Source organism: Chaetodon trifascialis, chromosome 14 (genome assembly GCF_039877785.1).
Source record: "Chaetodon trifascialis isolate fChaTrf1 chromosome 14, fChaTrf1.hap1, whole genome shotgun sequence".
Taxonomy (NCBI): Eukaryota; Metazoa; Chordata; class Actinopteri; order Chaetodontiformes; family Chaetodontidae; genus Chaetodon; species Chaetodon trifascialis.
Genome location: NC_092069.1, coordinates 1,856,435 through 1,883,511, shown reverse-complemented (window position 1 = coordinate 1,883,511; position 27,077 = coordinate 1,856,435). Strand labels below are relative to the sequence as shown.

Genomic DNA, 27,077 nt, shown 5'->3' with positions numbered 1-27,077 from the left:
GCTCCATCACAGCTAGTTTTTGGAGGTTTACGGAGGGACACTGGGAACACTAACTGAATGACAGTGTGGAAGCTCCACATGTATGATAACCTAATTTACATCTCAAAAACATTTATGGATTTATTTATTTTTTCTCATGCTTCTGACACCAGTCCAGTGGTCAGGAAACGGGTCCAGGGCTGGTCTCGGAGGCTGCCCCAAGTGCAGTTAAGCCAGTGGTTTGTGTGGTGCTGGTGGAGGCTTGGATGAGGCTCCAACTGCACCTGTTCCAGCTAGTACATTGAGGAGCTTCACAAATGCTGGCCAGACCCCAAATCTCTTTCTCATCACCTGCGATGACAGGTCCTTGGTCCAGAATACCAGCAGTTATGGGCTGGGCCGGATGCCAGGCATGAGCCATCAGTGGCCTTCCTCATTGTGTCACCCAAAGAAGTACTGAGACCTGATGCTTGCTGTCCCAGGCTGCAGTGCCGCATCACAGATGACTTTATAGTGAAGAGTTATGACATGGATGCACACCTGGGTCATCTTGGAAACTCACTTTCCCACCTACTATTAGCCCTGTCTTAATCCCTGCAGTCCTCCTTTGTGGATGGTTCCTTCCAGAGCATCAGTGATGCTTTCCTTTAACAGTTTCCTTGTATTTCAGGGGGAGCTGTTTGGACCAGCTGCACAACAGGCCTTGGAATGGGGACTCAAAGGAAATCAGAACCCGCAGCAGTTTGCTAGCCTTTGTGGACCTACACCCCTGCTGGGACACCGGGGCGGGGCATGCGGATAGGCAAGCCAGGCTCTTGCTGTTCTTCCCGTTTATGCGTGGGTTCTCTCCAGGCACTCCGGCTTCCTCCCACAGACCAAAAAACATGCTCATTAGGTTAATTGGTGACTCTAAATTGTCCTTGGGTGTGAGTGTGAGCATGAATGGTTGTCTGTCTTTGTATGTTGCCCTGCGACTGACTGGCGACTGGTTCAGGGTGTACCCTGCCTCTTGCCCGTTGACAGCTGGGATAGGCTCCAGCCCCCCGCAACCCCGAAAAGGGATAGTCAGGTATCGAAAATGGTTGGATGGATTATTGATAGGACTGGGCTTTCAGGGACCTCTATTGGTCCCTGGACCTCACTTTGAGAACCACTAATCTATTTTTTCAGTATTCATCTCAAATGTCTTGGAAAATGTGCATTCATGTGTGCAAAAAACAAATTTTTGCAGCATGCACAGGTGGGTTGGGGGCCCCAGGGATTTTCATACTTGGAGCCCCAAGGGTTATGGCACCACCACCCTTGGTTGCCAGCTCATCCTGGTGGCTTCCATTGGTCCTCACAATCCTTCGAGTGGCCTGACCACCGCAGTACTCCCATCCAAATGGTACGTCAGGCACAGATGTGTTGGGGGTCTGGTTACCACCCCGAGGGACTCAAAGGGCCAGGAGTTTGTATCAGTGGCGTCCATTTATCATCCAAAATTGCATTGCTCCAAGATAGTCAGGGTGTCCACTGGGTGTCTTTGGGCTTCACAGCCATGGAAGGACAGAATTTTTTCAGTCATTCTCCTATATTATGGAGCATTGTGTTTTTATACACCGTCAAAATTGAGAAATGTGGCCATGTCAAGGGGAAAATGTTGGACTTTCACTGTGGAATTTCTCTAAATTGATTAAGTAAAAATATTTGGTTTTTAAGCAGGGTAGTCAGAGTCACCCTGAACTCAAATCTATCAGTCATTGTCATCAATTATGCAGCAGTGTGTTTTTATAGGCCCTCAATGTTGAGAAACACGACCACTTTGAGGTGAAATGTTGGACTTTGAATTTCACCAAAAAGATACAGTAAAATGTTTGGTTTTCATTTCAAAGAAAAAAGTAACAAATTAATCTTATTTTCAGGCATGTATTTGCTATGTGCTTTAAGTTCATATCTTATTTTGAAAACCGGAAATAGTCACATGTCTGTGCTCACGCTACCTTCGCCTATTCCGTTGCGTTTTGTTCGGGATGCATGTGTGATGCTTCTCTTCAGATAAAACTTAGGGTCTGCAACGGTGTCGTTTTTTGGAAAGTGAGCAATCTGGCACACTAAGGCCACTAACTCTCCCTGACAATACGCGTGCACTTCAAATTCAGGGGCGGCTGATTTGACCATATGGATTTGACCATGGATTTGCGAATGACGGCTGGCTTGACCGCAGTGATACTGCGCGTGCGTAGCTTGTCGGGTGCCTTTCAATTCCATAGCAACCAGAGTAGATACCAACCATCAACATGGTAAGTGAAGTGTGTTGTCAATTCTTTTTTCGTTGTTATGTTGTATTTTTTTAGCCAGTTTATACAGCCCTAATTGTAGCCACCTATGTGAACATGTAGTGATTTCGCCCGCTTACTTTCGCTGTAGTTTGCTATAGTTGACATTGTTGTCGCTGTGAGCTAACATGGGCTAACAATTAGCTATGTAAGTTAGCTAACACTAAATGTCAAATAATGTAACCAACCGTTGAATAGATGGCTGTGTGGATGTCCGTGTACAAGTACCGCGGCTGACTCTTGTATTGGGAAGAAGACGATTAGTTCGAGTGGCAGCTAACTAAGGGAAATGTTGAGCAACCAGAATCCTGAAATAAAAATGATATTAAAGACAGCTATGTAAAGCCTTTAAGTTAGCTTCGTAAAAAAACGTAAACGTCAGGGTTGCTACGTTGTCTACAGTACCTATCCGCTATTTTGTCAACGACAACATAATCCAGCCTCTTCCTGTCTAATTGAACGTGATGATGATGTTTCTCCAGGCCAAAGCAACGACTGTGAGAGAGGCACTGGCCAAATGGGTGAGTGGCATATAGTAAAACACAGCTCAAGATCACATACAGAATACAATACAGTACAGTACAGTACAGTGTAATATCTATCTATCTATCTATCTATCTATCTATCTATCTATCTATCTATCTATCTATATAATATGTGTGTGTGTGTGTGTGTGTGTGTGTATTCATAGTGATGTATCCATAATTCATTACTGCAGTGTTGTTGTGATTTTGCTTAATTGTAGTATACTTTAATTGCATATTTTGATCTGCTTGTGTTTTGTGTGTGTGTGTGTGTGTGTGTGTGTGTGTGTGTGTGTGTGTGTGTGTGTGTGTGTGTGTGTGTGTGTGTGTGCACAGGAGGAGAAGTCAGGGGAGAAAGTGAGTGAGGCCAAAGCCATAAAACTGTATGGTCAGGTCCCTCCTATAGAGAAAATGGATGCATCCCTCTCCACACTCATAAACTGCGAGTGAGTCCTGTATTGATACAATTGGTTATTTCAACAAGTTGTTGTACATCAGTTTATGTTTACTATGTTCTCTAGCAAGGTCTCATTACAAGTTATTTGAAGACATTGATCTGTCTTTAATACCTAGGATAGATAAAATAATGGATGCCTTTTTTATGTTACTGCATGCAGTGCAGATTAGATTAGATTCAGATGAGGGCACATTAAACCATGAGATTAACCTAGTTTAGCTCATTTATTGGATGTCTTTGTTATCAAGTAGCTACCCTGTTCAAAGTACATGCTTTTCAACTGAAAAATAGATCTTTCATAACAGACGTGTGGGTGTGTTGACAAGAACACACACCATTAGATTGACAATAAAGGTATGAAGTATTTTCCAGTACAGCAACAAATTTGGACCAATTCAGCCTGAACAAAACCTAGGAATTCTCCAACATGCTATATGGTAGTTGGCTAGCTGTGATAAATGACCTTTTGGCACTGTATTAAGTTTAGGTAATCTGGTGCAAAATGCTTTTTTTGCTCAATTTCATAAATTGAGTGTTTCTCGTGTCTGTAATCTTTAATTTTGTGAACAAGTTATTTGCATTTCGTAACTTACAGAGGCATAAGGTCAATAAGGCTAATGTCTCTATCAAAGAAAATGTATTATATCCAAGACTTTAACTAATGGTTATATACATTACCAATCAATGTGCCAATTATTTAGATTAAAGCATTTATTTGATTTACTTTGAAGTTCCTGCTCATGTACACCACGGCAGTGGAGCCATGTGTACTTCAGTGGAGCTGAAATCGCAAGCAGAGTTTTCTTCCAGGCTGTGTACAGTCCCAAACAAGCTGTGGAATCATATTCTTAAGTTTAGACTTAGGATCAGGCAAGTGTAGGAGGCGCTGCCTATGTAACTTAACTTGATAAGAAACTCCAGTGAACATGATAAATACAGATATGCAAATTAAGTAATTCCAAACTATGTTGTAATTGTTAGGATTTGGATCAAATTTGTGAAAATATTTGTAAAGAAAATCTGTAAAGCAGTGCACAAAGTACCAACCTGTCAGCCTTGGAGAATAGGCTGTGCTTTCCTGCCTCTGAGAGGAGGTATGACTTAAACCCACAAATATATAATAGTGGAGTTAAGGTTGGCAGCTATAGAAAGATAGGTCACTTTGTAGTTTTCTCTCACACTTTAAATTTTGAAACTACCCAGAGTGACAACTCTTCAGTGTTTTGTTTCACAGAAATGTGTCACCATTTAATGAATGAAACCAGGTGAACAAAAATAACACAGATCAGATAACAGTCAAATCAAATGATAAGTAGACATTTAATGTGCTGCCTCTAATATGCATAACCACTTAAAACACCAGTGAAGTACACGAATGATTGGCTAATACTTAACTAGACAAACTATTTCCCACAAAAACTACAAAGTTGCTGACGAGAGATAACTCCAAACAGTTCACTGACAGAATTTTTAGTTGCTGATCATTTAAAAATAATAGCAAGTAACAGCAGCATGCACAGTGTGTTTAATCACCAGTGTTTTAAACCAGACTAGTATATCATACTTCAAATTACTGATATTATGTTACTGCAATGCATCCTCAACAGGAAGCTGTCTCTGTCCACAAACTGCATTGACAAAATAACCAATCTCAATGGCCTGAGTGAGTAATAACTAAATACATACAGTATAACCACACACAAACACACTGTGTTCATGGATGGAAATGTGGTGCTGTAATGCGATGTTGTATTGTGTGCTTCCAGAGAACTTGAGGATATTGTCATTAGGAAGAAATAATATAAAGGCCCTCACTGGGCTGGTAAGTTGCATATAGTATGAAACAGAGTGAACACTAACTAGTTTGATTTAAGTGTTTTATTATTTCTCTCTTTTCCATCTTTTATTGATTTCTAATTTTTTTTTCTGTTTAGCTAGACACAGTTTTTCTAACTTTTTCCAACTAAAAGGAGTTTCAGAAGTGGTTGCACATGCTAAATACACACTTTGAATCATCATTATTTTGCATCCAAAATGTGTGTGTGTTTGCAGGAGGCAGTAGGGGACACATTAGAAGAGTTGTGGATCTCCTATAATTTGATAGAGAAACTGAAGGGAATCCAATACATGAAGAACCTCAGAGTCCTCTACATATCCAACAACCTGGTCAAAGAATGGGGTGAGCTACATTTATAAATATAGTCAACACAATTAATGAAATAGACATAGCTAATTAAGTTGCAAAATCACTATGCTGTATTTAATATAATATAGATTCATGGAACATTTAGAGGCTAAAGTGACCTGTTCAAGAAAACTAAAACCTTTCTTCTTGCCTAACATCTTTTGTTTTATTGAAGAGGATAAATATAGTATGTTAACACAATATGTCAATTCTTATCAAAACTCTTTGTGTTGCATGATCTAAAAAAGGGCAATGAAGGGTTCTAGCTTTGTAACAATAATTTCTTTGTTTTACATTAATTATTGTTATTTTTAAAGTTGTGTGCTGATGATTTGTTGGTGTTAAAGTTCTCAATGTGGTCCTATTTAATTTTGTATATGTTTTTTCTGTGTTGTGTAGGAGAATTTGTGAGGCTAGCTGACCTGCCATGCCTTGCAGACCTGGTGTTTGTTGGAAATCCTCTGGAGGAGAAGCATTCAACAGAGGGAACCTGGATGGATGAAGCCTCTAAAAGACTACCTAATCTGAAGAAACTAGATGGCAAGAGTGCTTAAAAACTTTGCTAGAAAGATAACTATACCCCTAACTAACTAATTATTCCCATATGATTCCAGGGTATTCCAGTAATTTAGAATGAATTCATTTAAATGAATTGCCAACATACCCTAGAGAATCTTTTAGTAAGTCAGCTGAGATCAGGTCAGCTGAACAGGAAAGAAATAGAAAATCTGTCTACGGGCAAACATATAGTTCAGCAAATATATAAAAAAGGGACTGAAGATAAGCTAGTACCTAAACCTAGTACATCTCTTCTTTTTGTATTATATTAATGTTTTTTGTGCATGGTCCCTCATAAATAAGTGCGATTAACTAATCTAAACTAAATGAATAATAATCAATATATATGAGAGTTTAAATATATCAGGTTCTTCACGGAAATTCCTATTTTCCCCATTATTACTACCAAATTACATATTTCTTTCTAGGAAACTTCCTAGAAAATAATTGGGAAATTAGGCAGCTGTAAATGTTACTAAATGGCTTCTGGGTCAAAAGGTGAAGCCATAAAAACCAGAGACTAACTTTTACATTGTCAGTTCCAGGACAAGGCATACAATAAGTTGTTGCTATGACAAAATGATGAATGATCTGTTTTCCTGTTGTTTTCAGGAACTCCAGTCATCAAACAAGAAGAGGACGAAGGAGATGGAGAGAACTGAGAGGCATGACTCTCTGCATAACTACAACCCCCTTTCCTAAGAGTGTTCTCTGTTTTAAGTTTCTGTATGTTTTGTCAAGGTGCTTTTCCTTATATATATGGAGGATGAGTTTGAACAGCATAGATTTAACCCTAACCCTAACCCTGCTCTAGATTAACAAGCACAAAATAACAACCAAGTACACTGAATGTGTATGTTTTAGAGTTGATAAGGGTATGTTAAATTGTCCTTCAGGCTTTGTGGATTTGGGACCAGAAAGAGGATTTGATCAAACATTGACATGATAAACACATTTCCTAATGCCATTTACAGCATTCTGATTTTTGAAAAACTTTCAAACTATGACTGATATTAAAGCAATACTAATTTTTCTTGTTAACTGAAAAATGTATTGTGATAATTGGCAGTACAGTACCATTTGTGGGCCAAAAATTCTAAATTTACAATGTGTTCTTCCAGATTGTCCTTGATGTTTCTGCCTCTCTATGTTCTTCAGGCAAGAACTAAAGCACAGTCTAGCGTACACACTAGTGAGACATTTTTGCTGGACCAGATGTTGATCAGGTAATACTCTAAGCTTCATGCTGCTGGACCTTCTCTCACCTAATATGAGTTGGCTTTAAATACCTAACACAGTCCTCTTTCCATAAAATCACCATGAAGAGATTACCAAAGCCAAATATTAGCTGTTACATTGTAAAAAAGTGACTTGGAGTGTCAACACACAGATGAAAAATCCATCAAATGGTTGCATCCAGCAGGGGCATACTGTTTTTCTTAGTTATCAGAATTCAGGAATTTGCTGAAATCAGAGTCTATTACCAACCTTCTCAGGTAGTAAGCAATAGTAGCATTAAAATAGGAGGTTAAGTTAGTGGGGCATGGGGCAAATGGGACACGAAGGGACCATCTCCAGCTATGTTACAACAGCCTTTGGGCAGGACTGTGGAGCCAACGTGATGTCGAGCATGAAAACTGACATGACCAAAAATACATTCATTGCTCTGATGTTACTGTGTTATTTGAGATCTTTGTGACTATACAGAGGTCATGTAGCATATGTCTACACTTGATCATATTCAGATTTAACATGAATATGCATTGTAATAAGGTCTGGTGTTTATTTTTTGAAGGACAAAAACTAGTCTACTGTATTTTATTCTCAGTTCAAGTTTGGATCCATAATTTGCACATTGTTTTTTAAAATGTGATACCAAGGTTAATGAATGCAGCATATCCTAATTAATTGTGTCTGTGTACAGTTATTTTCATGTTTTAAATTATTTTAGGTGTTTTTGTACATGTAATTGTGAGATGTTTTTAAATGATTTTCATATGATTTTGAAATAAATACTACTGAAGTACACTGGTTGAACCTTGTCACTTGAAATATAGATTAGATAGATTTAGATTTATTTGTCCTTCTGCAAGGAAAATTGTTGCCACCTTCCATACAACCTACACAAATACATCAAACCGGACAGGAAACATCAGATTTGACATACATACATGAATGGTAATGGCAATCTTGGTAATATATGATAATTTAGTATAGAATAATTTAGTAATAGGACTAATATATACAAACGGGATTAACTGGACTGTTTTTGTAATTCAAACCAAGAGGGAGTCGTGGAATGTAACAAAGTAGATTTACCCAATTACTGCACTTTACAAATTTCCTACAAAGTTGAGGTATTGTACTTTGTTAAAGTGTTTCAATTTTGTGTGACTTTATACTTCTTCTACATTACATTTCCAAGGTAGAAATGTACATTTAACTCCACTATATTTGTCTGACAGTTGCTAGTTACTTTTCAGATAATTCATTTGGCATATCCTTCCTGTCTGGTGAAAGGCATCTCCAAATATGGTTATTTTGAATGTCTGTTTTTCTGATAAATTGAAGGATTCACTCTCCCTAAAGTGTTCCTTTATGGGCTGACAAAAATCTTTTACTTCTTAAACTGAACAGACTGTTTAAAACCTCCCCCTGGAGTAGCTGTAAAATGCATTGTCACAACTCATGAACAGCTGACTTTTACAAACGTATGATCATCACTGAGAATATGATGCATTACTGTAGATTAAACTATCCAACAGTATATAAAGAGGTTAAAATGATCTTAACCTTAAACATGTACAATAGTGAAAATTCAACATACACATTAATGCAGCAGTATTAATCTAAAAAACACAATTTACTAAAGGATATCACTGACAGGGATGCTTTCTACAGATTGATTAATTTTACCTTCGATTCTTTCAGTAAATGTTGCTGATAATAATGACATACTTACATTTATGTAAGGTACACTTACTTGTAGTAGATATTGTCACAGTGTAGTATTACTACTGTTCAGTAAAGGATCTGAATACTCGCACCATTGCCAAGAGGTTACTTAAGGTTGTGTAATTGATATATTTTGTCTTCTAGAGTTGCCTCTGTTCACTTAAGGTTTAAGAAATAATATTTTCCTACAGAGTACATGAATAAATGAAATGTATAGAGGTACTTCGAAGTTACATGACCTCATAATGCACCAGTGAAACGTTGGTACGGCCCACATGTCAGAATCACATTTAACCTGAGGGTGGCAGTAATGCAACATCGTGGATGCTAGCTGCCGTAAAACGAAGAAGAAGAAGAAGAAGAAGAAGAAGAAGAAGAAGAAGAAGGAGGAGGAGGAGGCAGTTACGGAAAAGAGACAACTTTAAAAGTACGTCAGAGTCTGGGGAGAAAGAGCAAGGGAGGAAATTGATAATCCGATTCTACAGTATCTCCCCTCAATGGATAAAGACGGAAAGTGAAAACAGGAGATGGCAGTAATACAACATCGTGGATGCCCCCTGCCGTAAAACCTCAAAGAAGAAGATGATGGAAATTCGCTCCCTTTGGTTTTGAAATATCAACGACTCAAATACAAAGCAGTAAAAATGTCATTGCAGATGTCTCTAAAGTGGAGAGTGTCTCTGTTGGACTAATTGCGATAGCTGAGTGAATAGAAGTTTTATTTATATCCGTGTAGTTTCCGGTGGCAGGCTGCAATGCTGCGTAGTAAAGCCGCTCTGAGTGTGCCAGTGAAGCAGGTGATAGGAGCTCTGTGCAGCCTGCTAGTGGCCACCAGCCTGGAAGTCGTACCCTTACCGGAAACCTTCAGGCGGGCTAAATTTGGTGGTGGACGCGATGTGGTACGTTCATCTTTTGTTTTCACTCTTCGAGGTGGATTGTAACTACATCTTCTGATTTGACAGGTCCGTACTCACGTGTTGTGTTGAGGACCATGATCTCGAGTAACGTCATTTACATTTTATGCAAGCTACTTTCTGCAGTAATTTGGTTTTAGTTACTAGTTACTTGAATTTAACGTTACATACAGTAGATAATGATCACTTAATTAGACGTTCTATAAATTAGAGTATAGCAAAATATATATAACATTTTATTTCATGTTGATTTCCTGCTAAATAATAGCCAAACAAGGCTTTATTACTGGAATTGTATGGTTTTCTGGTAAAATAAATGAAATTTTAATGGTTGTCACTGATCTCAATTGGATCATTGCAAGAGCAGACAATGGGATAACAAGTGGCAAGGATATAGGTACAACAGCAACATTAAAATCAAGTGCCCCGTGAAAAAGAGCCAGAAAGCATCTTAGTTTTGGACCACATTTTATGAAGCACTATTTGTTCTTGTCCTGTGTTTCCATTGTCGTGCACATATTGACATACTGTACACACACATCTTTCTACTTCCTGTTGATTTTCAGGAGGATCAGATTTGGCAACTCCTTGCCAACATCCTTCAGACAGCTGGCATTGTTTCCTGTAAAGCTTATGCACAGCGAAGGGGAGGTCAGTTCCTCAATCTGTTCATAGCTTATCATGCTATTTTTAAGACTTTACTGATTTCTGATTTGTCATTATTTGAAGACATCTCATTATACAAAACACAAACAATTTGCGTGGAATCACAATAGCATTTTGGACAACAGCATTTTTATCATATGAGGTGGACTTGCTGAGTGACTGAATGTCCTTTCTTTGTGTGCAGCCTCAGAGCAGAGGAAGCTGGTAGTTGCAGGCCTCTGGCAGACTGGCTACTATGCTAACTGGATGTATAGGAGGGAGGGAGGTGATGGAGGGGAGGGAGGGAGATTCACCAGCAGAGACCTACTCCTGGCGCTGGGGTGGCTCCTCGCTACAGGAACATTGGAGAAATTGCTGACACAGCGAGTACAGCAATTGGACAAAACACTGCTCACACCTACATCTGTAAGTACCACCACCACAACAAAATATACTGGTAAACCTAATTCTTTACTTGTATTTTTTGTATTTGTGTACTTTTATACTATCTCTAATCACTGTCTGTGTTTCAGGTGAACACTCAGCTTTCCAGTGAGCTCCAGTTAGACTCCTTATCTCTGAGGAAACTTCAGTGGCTCATTGGCTGTCTGAGATACCAGGGGCAGACCCTGCTGTCCATGCAAGAAGAGCAATCTCATTTGCTCTATGCTGTGAGAAAATCCCCTCTTTCGGGCTTTTCCACTGGCTACCATTCTGTATTTGTCAGATGCTGCATTGTAAGACTTTGTTGACAAATTAGAGGTTTTGGAGTATAACTGCAGGATGATTGCAAATCACTGAAGTCTTCTTTCCAAACAGTAGCCAAATTACACATAAGCGTAGCCGTCAATAATGTGAGCTAGAATGAAGTTCGGGTTTAGTTACTGTCAAGTGTTTTTCTGCATAAATCAGATAGAAATATTCTTTTTTCTCAGGTTTTGTTTGCTGTCCTGCCCTCCACTGTGGCCTCTTCTGATCAAAGCTCAAAATTGCTAAAGGAGGTAAGTGTGTGTGTGTGTGTGTGTGTGTGTGTGTGTGTGTGTGTGTGTGTGTGTGTGTGTGTGCGCGCGCGCAAATCAAAATGTAATTCCACAATAGCATTATCATTTTCTGTTTATGTATGTGTTATTTCAGTGAAAATGAAAATGCAGTAATCCAATTAGAATTTTCATATGGGTATTCACTTACCATATTAAAATGAAAATGGAAAAGCTGTTTGACATTTCATTTTCAAATACTTAATCTGCTCTAAAGTAGACAGTATGCAGTAAAGGAAACAGCATCCCCAATCTATTGCATTTATATTTGTGTCAACACGCTCTGAAATTCAACATACAAAGTTCAATTGAAAATGGAATTTGTAAGTCCTCTCATCAAAGCAGATCTACAGTTAGAATGTCACCTCCTCTGTGGTGTGTCCCTCTCAGCAAAGTCCATTCAACCAGTTTGTACTGGTTTGAGAGTAAGATGAAGATAGCAGCTTTATGGTTTGTTACCGTGTTTGTTACGATTTGGCTGACCATGTTCCTGGGGATTTGGCTAATTTCAGGCATGTTAGAGCCCCTAGTAAAACCTAAACCTTAATATAACAGAAAGAGCACAAGCTAGCTAGTCCCCAGAAACTGGTTTGTTTTTGTTTTTGCATGCACAGAGTTGACTGTTGTGTGTTTTCTTCCTGTTCAGTTGTATGAATCAGTCTTTATAAGAAGTTGTAAGTATAATTTCATTACTACAACAACAACAGATCTAGGGCCTTCTTAATTACTCCTTGAAATAGCACAATGTTATCAAATCACAATTTGATCCTGATACAATTCATACTACACTACATATGCAAATTAACAGGAAAGAGAAAGAGAAAGAAAGAGAAAGAGAAAGAGAACAGAAGAGACGTACTTTATTTATGCACACTACATGCACACACACCATGGTTATGTGAAATTATTTCTCCGCATTTGACCCCATCCTTGGTCAGTCCTTCCTCCACGATGGACCAGTAGCAGTGGGCTGCCAGCCGACAGTGGCGCCCAGGGACCCAGTTCCTTTTGTCATCATTTGTCAGGTGGTGATCATCTTGCATGTTTTAGTGGGTTTTTTTTATGGAGGATACCCCAGGTGAACACAGGGAGAACATGCAAACCACACAGAAAGGCCCTTTTTCCTCAAGACAAAGGTGGGGCTGAAGGATTCGCCCCTGTTGAATTCTGTGCAGGCAAAAACAAAAACAAATCATAATGCTGCTATCTTCATTTTATGTTCAGACCATGGGGCTTGTCTGATTGCCACATGGATCTGTAGTGTAATGCTCTCACACACACTACATCTGTGTCTCTCTGGGATACTGAGAAAGAATATAAAAGCAAGTCATTAAAACTACATACTGTCTATCATCTGCCTTTCAATCGAGCCAAAATCTATGAAGGAAAGTTTATAGACATCAAGCTAGGCTGCTAGGCTAAGTTAAAGGCTTAATTATATATATACAGTCATGGAAAAAATTATTAGACCACCCTTTTTTCTTCAATTTCTTGTTCATTTTAATGCCTGGTACAACTAAAGGTACATTTTTTTGGACACATATAATGATAACAACAAAAATAGCTCATATGAGTTTAATTCAAGAGCTGATATCTAGCCATTTTCCGTGGTTTTCTTGATAATAACCAAAATCACTTAAGTTCTTACATCAATAGCTATGGCATTGTACTGCCAAAAACAGTGCTTTTAGGCATTCCATGTTTTCTTTTCTGTCTGTTAGTCACATGATACACACAGGAGTTAGTACTTTATTGCATAACCATTGTTTTTGATGACTGCAGCTATGTGTTCCATGAGCTTTTGATATTGTTCTGCTGTCACAGCAGCCCATTCCTGTTGCAAAAATTCAAACAAATTTGCTTTGTTTATGGGCTTGTGGTTCTCCATTTTGAGTCTGATGGTGTTCCACAGGTTTTCAATTGGATTTAGATCTGGTGATTGAGCAGGCCATTGCATGGTTCGAATGTTCTGGTTCTCTACCCAGGCTTTAACTGACCTTGCTGTGGCATGGGGCATTGTCTTGTTGGAAAGTCCAGTCATTCGAGGCAGGAAAGAGTTTATCGGCTGATGGAAGAAGACTGTTTTCAAGAGTAGCCCTGTACGTGACCTGGTTCATTTGCTTTTCACACAATTGCATTTGCCCTGTTCCACCCATACCGAAACAACCCAAGATCATCATTGATCCACCCCCATGTTTTACTGTAGGGGGAAGACAGTCTGGTTTGTAGGCTTCTCCAGGCTTCCTCCTAACCAGTAAGTTGGCTGGAGTGGGCATCAACTCAAAATTGGATTCATCACTAAAGAGAACCTTAGCCCAATCATCAACAGTCCAATCTTTGTGATCCCTAGCAAATAGTAACCGGGTATTCCTCTGCCTTTCGTTGATGAAGGGCTTCTTTTGTGCCCTGTGTGACTTCAGACCAGCTAAGAAGTCCGTTTTGAACTGTCCTTGCTGAACAAGTCACATTTCTCAACAGTGCCCACTCATTTTTAAGGTTCCTGGAGGTCTGACGATGATTCCTGACACAGAAACGGATGAGTGCACGGTCCTCTCGTGGGGTAGAAAGACGTTTCCTGCCTCGACCAGCTAGCAATTTGGTAGTACCATGTTCGGCTTGCTTTTTCTTGGTGTAATGAACGGCTGGAGATCTTCAGTTTTTTGGCTACCTGTCTCTCACTCATGCCAATTTCCAGCAGTGCCAAGATGGCTGCCTTTGTGGCTTCACATAATTCTTTTGTTTTAGGCATTATGTGAGAGCTGACAACTTTTGAGTTTTGCTACGGCTTGAATGTAAGCAGGTAACCACTCTAGGCCTTTGCATGTGCAGTGCTGCTCATGACATGAAATGGCCTCTTATATACCCTGGGAATACAATTAAGCTTAAGCATGTCAAATATTCAATTCAATATACCTTTATTAGTCCCACAAGGGGACATAAAGCATTATGGAATCAGCTGCATTTTTTGTCGTGTTCATTGTATTCTTCAGGTAATATACCTTTAGTGGTATCAGGCACTCTCGCCCATTGACAGCTGGGATAGGCTCCAGCCCCCCGCAACCCCAAAAGGGATAGGCGGTATAGAAAATGGATGGATGGATGGATGGATGGATGGATGGATGGATGGATGGATGGTATCAGGCATTAAAATGAACAAGAAATTGAAGAAAACAAGGGTGGTCTAATAATTTTTTCCATGACACTATATATATATATTAGTGCCAAAATATAACAAAATTAATGCAATCAATTTTAACAGCGTCATTTTTTTAATCGCAAGATTAACGCTCTTTGTGACCTAGTGAACTTGTAGTTTTTTATAAGCTGTGGCCACTGCTAGTAACATAAGAAAAACTACAGGATCTGATTGTAAACTGGAAACAAAACAATAGGCACGCCCCACACACGTGTTTGGTCTTGTCTGCTCGCTAGCTGTAAAGGCTTAGGCTACCAGTTCATGTGGATGTCAAGTGTGAAACGCCGAATTGGATGCGAACAAGATTCTGGATGGAAAGTTTAGTTTTAAAAAGTTGCCAGATGGGTGGACTGACAAGACCGAAGTTATCTGTGTGTCAATGTGAACTGAATTATCACCGTAGCACATGCAGTCTGAAATACCACTTGATGGCCAAGCACACGGCAAATGTGAATTCTCCGCCGCCTCCTTGTCAAAACCAGGCGACAGTGGATGCTATTATGTTCAAAGGAAACTTAAGAAAGGAAAGTTTAAGTCATGGTTTAACTGCACTATAGCCTGAGTCCTAGTTTACAATGATGTGCACTTTGTAACTTAATTTTGTATCACCCTGTTTTGATCCCTTAGAAAGGTTTGTTGAAGGGGCTTTTTTGTAACCAAGTATTTATTTTTTTGTCATCTGTTTATTGACAGTGTTAAATTGTGTGAGATTTGATTCATTCAGATGTGAATGAAAGTCAAAGTGAGAATGTTAGTGTGAAATATGACACTACACGTTTTCAATTAAAAAACATTTGCACAAAGCCTATTCACTTTTCCATGTTGATAACAGTATTAAAATGATAATTCAAGGGACATTTAGAATAGATAAAAATGTGCTATGACATTCATGAGATTAATCGCGATTATATATTTTAATCGATTGACAGCACCAATAAACATACACACAACACAACTTATTTACCCTTACCCCAGTGTTTCTTCCACAGCAAAGTCCGACGTTAGTTACTCGCGAGAGCGCGGCCTTGAAAGTAACATCACGTCAAGCACCCAGGCACCAGGTCGGAGCGTCAGGGGAGTGTTGTCTTGGAAAATAGGGCAGTGACTTACCGGAGAAAAGGTAGACTTATTAGCTTAAGATAACTCATAATAGATTTTACAAGTTAAATAGACATTCGCAAAATATTAAGGCCAACTAACGTTATGTAACATGTCGGTAGCCAACTCAGTGTCGCTAACGTGAGTGAACTAATTGATAGCATTAAGCTAATATCTGGACGCCATGATGTAACTTCTGACTGCATTTTCAGATGAGCTTGTTCAAATATTTCTCTAAGAAGAGAAAGACAGCTGATGAAGATGATGCTAGTCAGTAGCAGGGCCGGTTGCAGGCAGGCATATATGAGGGGGCAGTCAGAAATGTGAAGGGGGCATCATATGTACACATCATGCTCCAGCACTTTTTCCCCCCTGTACTTATAGTAACAGTGTTTTCTTCATTGAATTGGGTTGTTAGCTATGTGTCCAACCCCAACCTAGAGAAGTGGATTGCACTTAGTCAGGCCTCTACCTTCAGACCTGTGAGTGTCCCACCTGAAGACTAAGCTCCTGCTGGTATAGCTCTTAAGGTCACTGAGGCATGCAAACCCCCTGACCACAATAAGGTGGCAATCCCTCAAGGGAGGAAACTGAAAAATAAAATAAAATATCCTTCATCCAGATTTTATCAACCAACAACATAACATATATCTTAATGGGATGGCCTAATTCTCAAATAAGTTTTAACCTAAAGTAAGACTTCACACACTATAATCAATATTTACAAAACTGAAAGGTAGTCTTATGAATAATAATAAAAAATACTTCTCAAACTAATTTATAAAACACAACAGATATAGAACAGAACATTTTATGTTTTCTTTCTTTTTTTTACATTTTTTTTTGGCTTTTTTTGTTAGCAACCAAACAGTTCAAAAATCTCCTTTCTCTCCACTCCTCTCTCATTTCTTTCCACTCCTCTCTTTTCTCTCCACTCCACTCTACAACAACAGTCTCCTATTTCCCTTTGCAAAAACTCACACAAATTCATCCATGTCCAAGTTATTTGTCATGGACTTCTCATGGGCCAAGATCACCAAATTCGAGAACCTGTGACAATGTGGAGAACTGTTACAACTGTTACATACAATTTATGCAACTCAGGAAAGGCTTCCTTGTACTCCTGCAGGTGTTTACACACAGAGGACAGGTCTGTTTCATTTGGACATTTCTTGAGCAACATCTGTTTTGCCACAAGGATTTCATTTTTCAGACTTGCATTGTCTGCCACCGTGCCAGCCAGCACAGCCAGAGGGTGCAACTGGGTTGAATCTACAAATGCACTAGATTTGGGTGCAAGACTAGATATGGCTTTCATCAGGTCAACATTCCTTTGGGAAAATCTAGTTTCCATTTCTGAAATGGCCCTGTCAAGGATGTTGAGCAGAGATCTTTTCAGAGACTGATGGGGATTAAGGGTAGGATCATCAGAGTCTGTATGGCCCACAGTTGAGAGCACAACACTTTGACCGAGGTGTTTGCTCATTATTCTCCTTCTCTATGGAGGATGAGAATCATCTCCAGCAGCTGCCTGAGATAACTCTGCCCAATACTCATCTTCATAAATGTTTTTTAGGGACTCCAGTGCTGGACCAACAACCTCAGAAGCACAGCACATATTCACAGACTGAGACTGTAGAATTGCATTTGCTGGTTTCAAGACACCAAGCACCTGACTTTCCAGTCTCAAAGAAGTGATGCCTCTTAATTTGATATAGCAGGCCTGATGCCTCAGTGCACAGGTCAACTGCAGCATCATCATCCTCTGTCATCTCAAATAGGATACTGAGAATATGGTCTTGATTTTCAACAATGCACCTTGTCACCTCATAGTGGCTTGTCCATCGGATTTCAAGCAGCCTTTTAAGATTTGGTGCATCATATTTCCCGGACACATGGTGGTGCTGAAAAAACTTGTGGAGTGAACTAGAGAGGTCAAAAAATCATTTTGCACATGGTTCACTCTGCATGGCATGCACAACTACTAGGTGCAGTTGGTGGTTGTAGCAGTGGATGTATGGGACATATCTAGCAAGCTTCTTTTGGAGCAGAGCTTGTACACCACCTCTTACCTCACTCATCACAGAAGCCCCATCATAATACTGGCTAAGTATGTTGTCAGCACTGTAGCCAGCATGAGAAAGGTGTGTTAATATCTCAGAGGTGATGTACTCTGCATCAAGTTGATGCAAGTCAAGCAACCCAATAAGATGCTCCTCTGGCATGGAATTGCTGACAAAGCGAATTATCACAGACAAATTTTCCACATTGCACCTTTCCCTGGTCCCATCACTTTTGAGGCAGAACCCTGCAGAATCAGCATTTTCATATTTTTTCCTGACCTCGCCAAGCACCATGTTTGCCAGTGTTTCAATAATTTCATTTTGGATATCCTTAGATGCGTATTTAGCATTCTTTGGGATACCTTTAGCAATACTTGCTAGCTTCTCATCCTTCTCAGTTTTAGAAAGAGACCTGAAGCGATGTCATCATTACCAGCTTCATTGTGCCTCAAAGTTTCTGCAGTCCCACGGAGCACCAACTCATTCACACAAAGAAACTTAACAGCACTGCACACTCTTGACATAGTAGGTAGGTTTTTTTCAGGTTGTGTTTTACCAACCAACAGGGAGTCAACAGTTCCCCCTGTAGCCTCTCTGCTTTTGTGTGGAGTCCATACAGTTGAAGCATGCACATGGTTGTGGCTGGACACATGCCTCTGTAGCCCCTTGTCTCGATCAAGTGCTGCTTTCCAGTTGTTAAAACCAGTTAAGGTAAAAACAACATCCCTCTCATTAACAGTGCTGCCATATTTCCGGCAGGGGAAACAGAAGCAGGCATCCAAGCACAACAGAATACTCTAGCCATGGTTGTGTGCGGTACCAGGCAGGATTGAATGATCTTAAAGTTGTACCAAATGCACACTTTGGGTAGCTACCCATTATTGGCTGAAATGGTGCATTGCCATTTAAGTCACTGGGTAGCTGAGCTGGCTGCTTTGGGACAGCACTTGTTGGTGGAGGTACAGGAGAAGCAGTGCTTACTGATGCTAAAGTAGTAGTTATGCTAGCTGCTGTCTCTGATGTACTAGCAGGAGCATCATTACTACTACTGTTAGTACAGGCAGGAGCAGCACTACACTTTTTAAAAGCTCTGAAAAACGGATGCATTATACAGCATTAACTTTCTCTTTGTGAGCTGCAGGAAGCTGGAGCGGAAAATAAGTAAGCTGGCTTTGTAAAAACCGCTGTGATTAAATGAAGCAAAGTAGTGCAGAACTACAGCCTGGGGCGGGGCTTTATGTAGGGGTCTGTCGAACACCGGTCATTTGTCTTCAGTCTGTCACATGTGGGTGTGGACTCATTTCTGAGCTTGTTGTGACTGAGAAAACGCAGCTGCTTCTTCAAAGTCTTACTGCTCCGTGGCCGCACTGAAACCTGATACCACACTATCTGGCTATGTCTTGGGTCTTTTGCATACTAACAGTTATTGGATGTTTACTGAGGGCTGAGGGGAGGTGTGTGTGTGTCCGCTGACCAGCCTGTGAATACACATACAGCGGAGGGACAGGGAGATGAGAGGAAGCTGATACTCTATCCTCTTCATGTCCCCTTATCAGCGGATTTTTCCGCTACTGCAGATAATCTTGTCAACTTGTATTATTATGTATTAATTTTGTGAGTATATTGAAAATGTGCTTTCTCAACTTGTAAAATTTTGATTTGGGGGGGGGGGGGGGGGCGCTGCCCCCTCTTGCCCCTGCGTAGAGCTCGGTCAGTAGTGATGTGTCGGTCGCGAACGGAACGGCCCTTAGAGCCGCTCTTAGAAGTGAACTATCGGAGCGAGCGAGAGCCGCTTTGAGGTTTGATTGGTCAACTACATGATGTGTGGCGTAGCCGGAGGGGGGAGGAGCAGGGGTTACAGACAGCGCGCGCGCGCACACACACACACACACACACACACACACACACACACACACATTCAGCTTTTAAAAAGCAATTTTCAACTGGCCATTCAATAAATAGGTTGTAAAAATAAAATCTGCAGTCAAGTGTCATTTGTTTACACCGGAGAGCCTGCCCCTGCTGCTGAAAAAAATCCTAGAGGAAACACTGCTTACCCATTCTTCTGTTAACTTTAATTCATCATTTAAAACCCAGGCAAGTCCTCCAGGTATGTCTGCTGATATGTGTATTGTGAAATTGTTTATGTATTTCAATATTCAATTCAAAATTAGAAATAAATCTGTAAAAATGGAAAACAAAAGTGTCTGTAAAGAACTTCCTTGAGTAAGTTGTAGATCTAACTGCAATTAAAATGCACAGTATATTTCCTGTGTGAGACAACTTTGATCCATACAGCTCAACTTATTCCATGACAAGTTCTGATTAAGTATGTCAAATGCTGCTCTCAAATCCAACAATACAGCACCAATGACTTTTTTCTACTCAATTTCTTTTCATCCAGTCATCAGGATTTACTGCCATAGTTGCAGAGTGCCCCTTTTTATATGTATGATGATCAATTTTGAAAGAAATAGTAGTACATACTATTATTATTTTTTCTAAAAATGTACTTAAAGGACATGGTAGGATTACTGGTTGACTATTTTTAACCTGATATGTTAGCATTCTTGGCTAGAGTAACTGTCTTGACTCTTTTCACTCTGAAAGACACATTTTTTTTTTAAACTTAAATCAATAATTTAAGATGTAACACTGTGTGTGTGCATTGGTTATAGGACTGTTTGTGTATGCGGCAGCTCTGTGACCTCCTAGAAGCATACCTGAACTGGAAAAGGGTGGAAAAAGTCTTCTGGACATGGTTGGTGAGTTAGACACAACAACACACAGGAAAACAACTGTAGAACAGACATCTTCACTGGGGCCAGACTCCTACCCATTCCAGCATTCGTGAATGCAATAAGCATTAACAATCTTCTGAGTTCAATGTAAAATGTGTTTTATTGCTTTATAGCAGGTACAACAAAACCAAGCTGGTCCCAGGGAGCACCTGAATTAGAAACAGAAATCACATTCATTTATGCATACTTCTAAGTCCTCCTAATGCAGAGCTTCTGTGGAAGGTTATTTCCATCAATATTCCCTTTTTTGCCTGAAAAGACCCTGTTGTTCACAGTTGTGCCCTCTGAAATTTATTGGTGTCTGTCCTCCTCAACAAGTGATATCTTCAAAGAAGTGGATATCAAACACACTCCTTTACTCCTAGGTATAAGACACCATTGTATTCAAGGACTCAGAAAAAATAAAATGCATAATAACAAGAATATATAAATTGTGTCAGTGTTTCCTCTAGGATTTCTTTCAGCAGCAGGGGCAGGCTCTGCGGGGAGCCGTGGCAGCGTAAACAAATGACACTTGACTAGAGATTTTACTTTTACAACCTATTTATTGAATGGCCAGTTGAAAATTGCTCTTTAAAGGCTGAACGTGTGCGCGCGCGCGCTGTGTCTGTAACCCCCGCTCCTCCCCCTCCTGCTCAGTGCGTACACACTGAAGCCACCACGCATCATGTAGTTGACCAATCACGTACGGCTTGAACGGAAAAAAAGGTGAGGAAAAAAAACAAAACAAAACAACAACAACCAAAAGCCCCAAAGCGGCTCTCGCTCCGGCTCCGATCGTTCACTTCAAAGAGCGGCTCTAAGAGCTGTTTCGTTCGCGAGCGACACATCATTGCTGACTAGCGTCATCTTCATCAGCTGTCTTTCTCTTCTTAGAGAAATATTTGCAGATATTAGCTTAATGCTATCAATTAGTTTACTCACGTTAGCGACACTGAGTTGGCACCGGGCCCAATTAACTTAAGCTACAAATATGTTACGTAACGTTAGCTGGCCCTCAATATTTTGCGAATGTCTATTTTAAGTAGTTAAATCTATCATTAGTTATCTTAAGATGATAAGTCTACCTTTTCTCCAGTAAGTCGCTGCCTTATTTTCCAAGACGACACTCCTTTGACTCTGACCTGGTGCCTGGGTGTTTGACGTGATGGCACTTTCAAGGCCGCGCTCTCGCGAGTAACTAACGTCGGACTGTACTGTGACGGTGGAGACATTTGCGACAATAAAAAAATTTGAAGGAGCAGCGGCTAGGATTTAGGAATGGCGGCCCGCCACTCCTAAATGAATGTAGAGGAAACACTGCTGTGTAATTATAGTGATTGTAAATATATAGTGAATATGATCTATCAAGATTTTTTGATTATGCATGAATAGATACAATTTGGACATTGGTTAAATATTTCCCACACAAGAGCACAATGCATTTACAATATGGTCATTCATGATTCCTTATAAATTGAATTAGGCACACATTCCTTGATGCAACATATTGTTTCCTGCTATGGGAACATGTAAAATTTTGAAAAAGTGAAAATTCACACCAAAGGGTATATATTTATGTGTGGATTTGGACACCAATGAAATTTATTTTTTCTTTTGACTCGTTACACAATTATTTCTCACAGCCCACAGATTTGCTAAATTGTCCTCTCAGTTTCCTCCAAGATGGCAGCAGGTACATGCACCAGGAAATATGAAACAAAGCATGTGTGTATGTGTAGGACAGTGTGGTGGACTGCCACTTGACAGATCCTGTTGTCGAGACGCCTACACATGCACCCAATGGGAGTGCTAGACTGTGTCGAAACCGGGGGCTAAAGAAATTCGAGGAGATGCTGTTGCAACTTCCCACAGGACAGGTGCGCAACACATATTGAAGGGGTTCATTCCTACAGAGGTCATTGCTTCATGGTTTTGATCAGACTTTAATAAACTTTGTGGAGAACTGTTTCTTTCATTTGTACACAAACAGAAATGTCTAGCCCACAATATGTGATTTTAGTTAGGAAGTTAAGTGCCCAAACATTTTGTTGACAAACAACAGTTTAGCTATTCATTCAGCACTACTGTGTTCAAAAAAATAGTAATAGCTCAGTAAAAACACACTCCCAAGAGCAGACAGTAATCACTCAAGGAACCTTATCTTCCAGGACAGTTTTACAGGCAACATTGAAACTGTAGTAAGTACTGATGGTTTCCAGTCAAAAGCCCCTGAACTCAAGGAATGCTTCAACATCAGAGGATATTCTTTTACATACATAGGTTCAGCCTATCAGAGAGCTGTGAGCAAATGCTAAACTTTCTAAAGAGTTTGCTTTTGAACTGTTCAAATCACCATCTGTACAAATACAACTACCAATACTTAAATATTGGCATGTCCTATGAAATGAGCCTTCTTTGAATGATATCTTTTCTGAAACCCCATTAACTTTCTTCAGACAAATATGTAAACTCTCACATCCATTCAAGCTCTGCTGTCGATTGTAATACCACTTCCCCATGCTAGCTCGTATGTGTGGGTCACTGTTCTCACTGCTCTAAATCCACTAATGTGAGTAGTTTAAGCTCCCATGCATGTGGAAAAATTTATAAATAAATTGCAACACATTGACATGAGTGGTATCAATTCTCTCATCTCACTCGCAAAGAAAGCAAAACCTTATATGTACTTAGCAAAATGTGGAACAATTCCTTTATTCCTTTATTTGTTGAGAAACACTTGCACATATTGGGTATCATTCATGAAGCATTTATATGCACTGACTTGATAGTGACATTTTGATATGAACACAATAACGTCTCTGTCATTCATTTAATTTTACTGTCATTTTACTAAAATCTTAGTTGGAAAGTAATGAATAAATGTGTCACTGGCAGTACTAAAATCAAGTTCTTTAAATGATTTGCTGTAAGTTTTAGACAATAAATATTAAGGAAAGTTCAATTAATGTTGTTAATACACAAAATGTCATTAAACATTTTCCATTATTGTTTCAGGGTGGTTTAGTGTACAGTGTGATAGATACAATATCCTGCTTTAGATATAAGCAACTGATTATTTGCTTGATGTTTGGTGGCACTAGGTGTGAAATTAGCTATCATTTCTGGCATAGTACAGTAACATTATGTTACCACTGCTGTGCATTGATTTTACCTGAATAGAATAGTCAAAAACAAAAGGTTTGATTTAAAGCAGGAACTGTCTGATTAAAAGATAAGTAAATAAGAGTACAAATCTGACCACATATTTGGTCTGGCTTAGCTTTAGTACTTTACTTTTTACTTTTCAGTATTAAATGTTACAGACACCTTTTTGGTCATCAACAAAAGAAAGTATTGAGTTTTCATGGCAAATAGGAAAATATGAAGAGAGAAAGTTCAATATTAACATTTTGTAATACATTGCAGGGAGGACCAGAAAACACCTCTCTCCCTCCTCTTCTCTCCTGTCTCCCATCCCTACCTTCCCTCCCCCAGGCCTCCCCAGCCAGGCTCCAGACTGTGAGGCCTGTCAAATACAGCAGGGACCCAGCAGAGGGGCTCCACGGTGGGGCTCAGGATCCATATGAGCTCCCATCATCTCATGCTGTGCAGGTGCTTCTTCAGACAGAGGCTCTGCTACTGGAGAGGAGGGACGGGCAGAGACTGGCCAGTAGGATGCAGCTACAGGAGATGGTTGGCAGGCTGGACGAACTGGTGTTGATACCACCATAGACTTTTTTTGTTTATGACATCAGCATGGAATATGACTATTATTTAATGGAAGTGGTCTGATATTCAGGAAGCTGGTGTATCAATTCAGAAATAGAAATAGTTCTTGCACATTAAACCAACAGGTTACAGGTTTAAGACTGATGGTAGGCAGATTTATTTATTTATTTTTTTACTTAGCATGTGAGATTGCCACCAATATTCTTATCTCACCCTTATAAAGAAAGCAAACAATGGCATCTCCCAATACTTAGTACAACTAATTTAATGTTGTAGACCAGGTACATATGTCTAAATGTGCTGAACGTGCCTCTGAAATGTGTTAATGGACCTTCACAGACATTTACATAACTAATACAAACACATCCTGCTTTTGGCTGAAGTTAAATTATGTAGAAGATACTGATAGATGATTAGAATAACAGCACTATTTAAATTCAGTTGTCATTAAATCTATACAGTGTTCATGAAATCAAACAAAAGCTGCAGTTGTCAAAAGCATAATTTGCATCTTTATTTATGTATCAAATTCAATAATACCAAATTATTTTCAACAGGACCAGCAAATTCGCTTTAGGTGTATGTATTGTTCAACAATGAAAACCTGTTTCTGCATCATTAATTGAACCATGTGGTGGGAAATCAATAACTTAATTACAGTTTTGAACAGTAGATGTTAATGTCCACATTATGTTCAAGTCTCCAGCTGAGCAGTTACCCAGAGACTGAGTATCCGTACAGGCTTTTTTGGCAGGATCATGAAGAGTTAACCACCAGTAGTTTCTGCATGTAGGAGTTAAGCCACTTTTGTCTCTCCATGGAGGTGAGGAGTTTACTCTTTTCTCTGAAGGCAGCATCATCAGCCACTACCATGTTCCTCTTCACTGTGCCAGAACCCTGAGATGACAATTCAGCCGGCCACGCCGTCTCCATGCTAGAGATACACAGATACACACAAAAAATCCAGGTACCAGAGGCTCCAACACTAATAGGTATACTATCGGTGGTTTTTTTTTTTGTTTTTTTTTTTGTTTTTTTCCTGAATCGTATTTGACAAATTTGAAAATATAGTCTATTTAAGATGCATTGCTTGATTTGGTATGGCTGCTGACAGCATGCTAAGGCCCCAAATTTCCTGTGAGTTTACTTGTTTAAAGGAATAGTTTAACATTTTTGATAAGATATATTTGTTTTCTTTCCTGGAATTGGATGAAAATATCAATTCTGCTTGTTTAAATATGAAGCTGCAGCCAGTTAGCCAAGCCTAGCATAAAGACTGGAAACGGGAAGATATGGATAGTCTGGCTTTCACCCCTGACAATAAATAATAATACACATGACCTCCTGTGAAACCACAACCTATTGTTTTTTATACTTGTTTTTGTGCAGGTTAAATAACAACATATAATGTGTTAATTGTTGAATTTAATAGTGGAATTTGTGACCTTTGGACAGAGCTAGATTACCTATTTCTAGTACTTTGTTTCTAGTCTTTTCTAGTCAGATAACCATTGCCTCGTTCTAGCTTTATACTTATCACACAGATTTGTCTTGACTTGATTTTTTCAAAATATGAAACTATATTTGAAGGGTCAGCCCACCCAGCTCACCCAAATCACAAAAAAATAAAATAAAAATCATTTATTTTTCCACACTTCAAATCCTTACTGTTAGGTCAGAAAATACATAATAGTTTTATCTTGACCTTCATGTAAAAAACATTTACATGAAAAAAATGTTACAATAAACTGTTCACTTTGTAGATATATGTAAAATGTTGCAAGATTTTAGGGCTTTTTTTGTTTTGAAGTGCATTGCACTCCTTTAACACTGTCAGACTCACAATGGACTGTTTATTTTAAAAAAGGAACAGAACCAGAGATATCTTTTGTTTGTATAAATATAGATCTAGACATACATACAAACCATATCTTACCTTTGATATTGCAAATGGCAGGGAGGAACATGTTATAAAATATCAGTGTCACTGAACGTAAGTGTTGTGGCTGCTATTCAACATCCATGTTGTCCTTAACTTAATAATAAGAACTTAATAATAGAATTTTGCCTCACAATGCAGTTACCTTGCCTCTGCCCTTTCTGGGGCAAACAGCCATGCCTCCCTCATCAGTCCTGCCTTGCTGTCTGCTGCTGCTCTGAGGCTGGGGGCTGACATCATTTGAATGCTCCAATCATGGAGAGAGATGGAGGGGAAGAGGACATAGTCATCTTGTTGAGGTTCCGCTGAATCATCAGGACTTCTGGAATCAGATAAAATTAAACTTGATTCCTTGGAAAACATATTTAATTGTATTATGTAGGAATTAAAATAAGTAGAGTATTATGGAGAAAATAAGTATTTGAGGTATTTTTTGATTATATTGGTCTGTTATTTTGGCAGTTATTCACTCCAAACCATTCTACCATTAACAGTGATAGTTTGGTGCTGCCTTGATGAGATTTAGTGAGTAATGACCTGAGAGGTAGTCCAGGCTGAGGGAAGCTAGATGTCACCAAGGTCATACCCAGAATGCATAGACACAGAAAGGACATTCGAGGCAAAGTAGGCGGTTCAGACATCCTAAAAAATGGAAAAAAGATGCTTCCTTTACAGTAATTCAAGTACATGTTAACTG

General features: G+C 39.4%; 3 protein-coding genes across 7 annotated transcripts in view; 2 read left to right on the top strand and 1 right to left on the bottom strand.

Annotated features, from left to right (window-relative positions):
- The first annotated feature begins 1,940 nt into the window (after nt 1–1,940).
- On the top strand, nt 1,941–8,053 carry dnal1 (dynein, axonemal, light chain 1). The gene is made up of 8 exons (XM_070979314.1): nt 1,941–2,261; nt 2,780–2,818; nt 3,158–3,267; nt 4,886–4,941; nt 5,045–5,100; nt 5,331–5,457; nt 5,863–6,003; nt 6,634–8,053. The coding sequence occupies exons 1-8, from the start codon at nt 2,259–2,261 to the stop codon at nt 6,681–6,683; spliced, it is 582 nt and encodes a 193-aa protein (XP_070835415.1). The 5' UTR covers nt 1,941–2,258; the 3' UTR covers nt 6,684–8,053.
- Nucleotides 8,054–9,312: 1,259 nt separating this feature from the next.
- tedc1 (tubulin epsilon and delta complex 1) overlaps nt 9,313–27,077 on the top strand; it is a 27,570-nt gene continuing 9,805 nt past the window's right edge. Inside the window, exons 1-8 of one of the 5 annotated variants that reach the window (XM_070979310.1) lie at nt 9,313–9,875; nt 10,457–10,541; nt 10,741–10,961; nt 11,069–11,206; nt 11,471–11,536; nt 20,608–20,694; nt 22,452–22,589; nt 24,208–26,060. In XM_070979310.1, coding sequence (XP_070835411.1) covers nt 9,732–9,875; nt 10,457–10,541; nt 10,741–10,961; nt 11,069–11,206; nt 11,471–11,536; nt 20,608–20,694; nt 22,452–22,589; nt 24,208–24,444 — 1,116 coding nt within the window. In that variant the 5' untranslated portion in view covers nt 9,313–9,731 and the 3' untranslated portion in view covers nt 24,445–26,060. Of the gene's footprint in view, nt 9,876–10,456; nt 10,542–10,740; nt 10,962–11,068; nt 11,207–11,470; nt 11,537–20,607; nt 20,695–22,451; nt 22,590–24,138; nt 26,061–27,077 lie in introns of those variants that run through there. The other 4 variants (XM_070979309.1, XR_011603037.1, XM_070979312.1 and 1 more) reach the window with 4 other exon arrangements.
- pth2 (parathyroid hormone 2) lies at nt 24,933–27,021 on the bottom strand. The gene is made up of 3 exons (XM_070979316.1): nt 26,918–27,021; nt 26,526–26,702; nt 24,933–25,375 (listed from the first exon to the last, which is right to left on the bottom strand). The coding sequence occupies exons 1-3, from the start codon at nt 27,019–27,021 to the stop codon at nt 25,198–25,200; spliced, it is 459 nt and encodes a 152-aa protein (XP_070835417.1). The 3' UTR covers nt 24,933–25,197.

Excerpts from the sequence above, each read along its gene's own strand:
- dnal1 (XM_070979314.1), top strand. Across the intron at positions 4,942-5,044 it reads AACCAATCTCAATGGCCTGA|AGAACTTGAGGATATTGTCA; the intron begins GTGAGTAATAAC and ends GTGTGCTTCCAG. Across the intron at positions 5,101-5,330 it reads TAAAGGCCCTCACTGGGCTG|GAGGCAGTAGGGGACACATT; the intron begins GTAAGTTGCATA and ends GTGTGTTTGCAG.
- pth2 (XM_070979316.1), bottom strand. The coding sequence starts at position 27,021 with ATGTCTGAACCGCCTACTTTGCCTCGAATGTCCTTTCTGTGTCTATGC. Across the intron at positions 26,703-26,917 it reads CAGCCTGGACTACCTCTCAG|AAGTCCTGATGATTCAGCGG; the intron begins GTCATTACTCAC and ends ATCTGATTCCAG. Across the intron at positions 25,376-26,525 it reads CCAGAAAGGGCAGAGGCAAG|CATGGAGACGGCGTGGCCGG; the intron begins GTAACTGCATTG and ends GTGTATCTCTAG.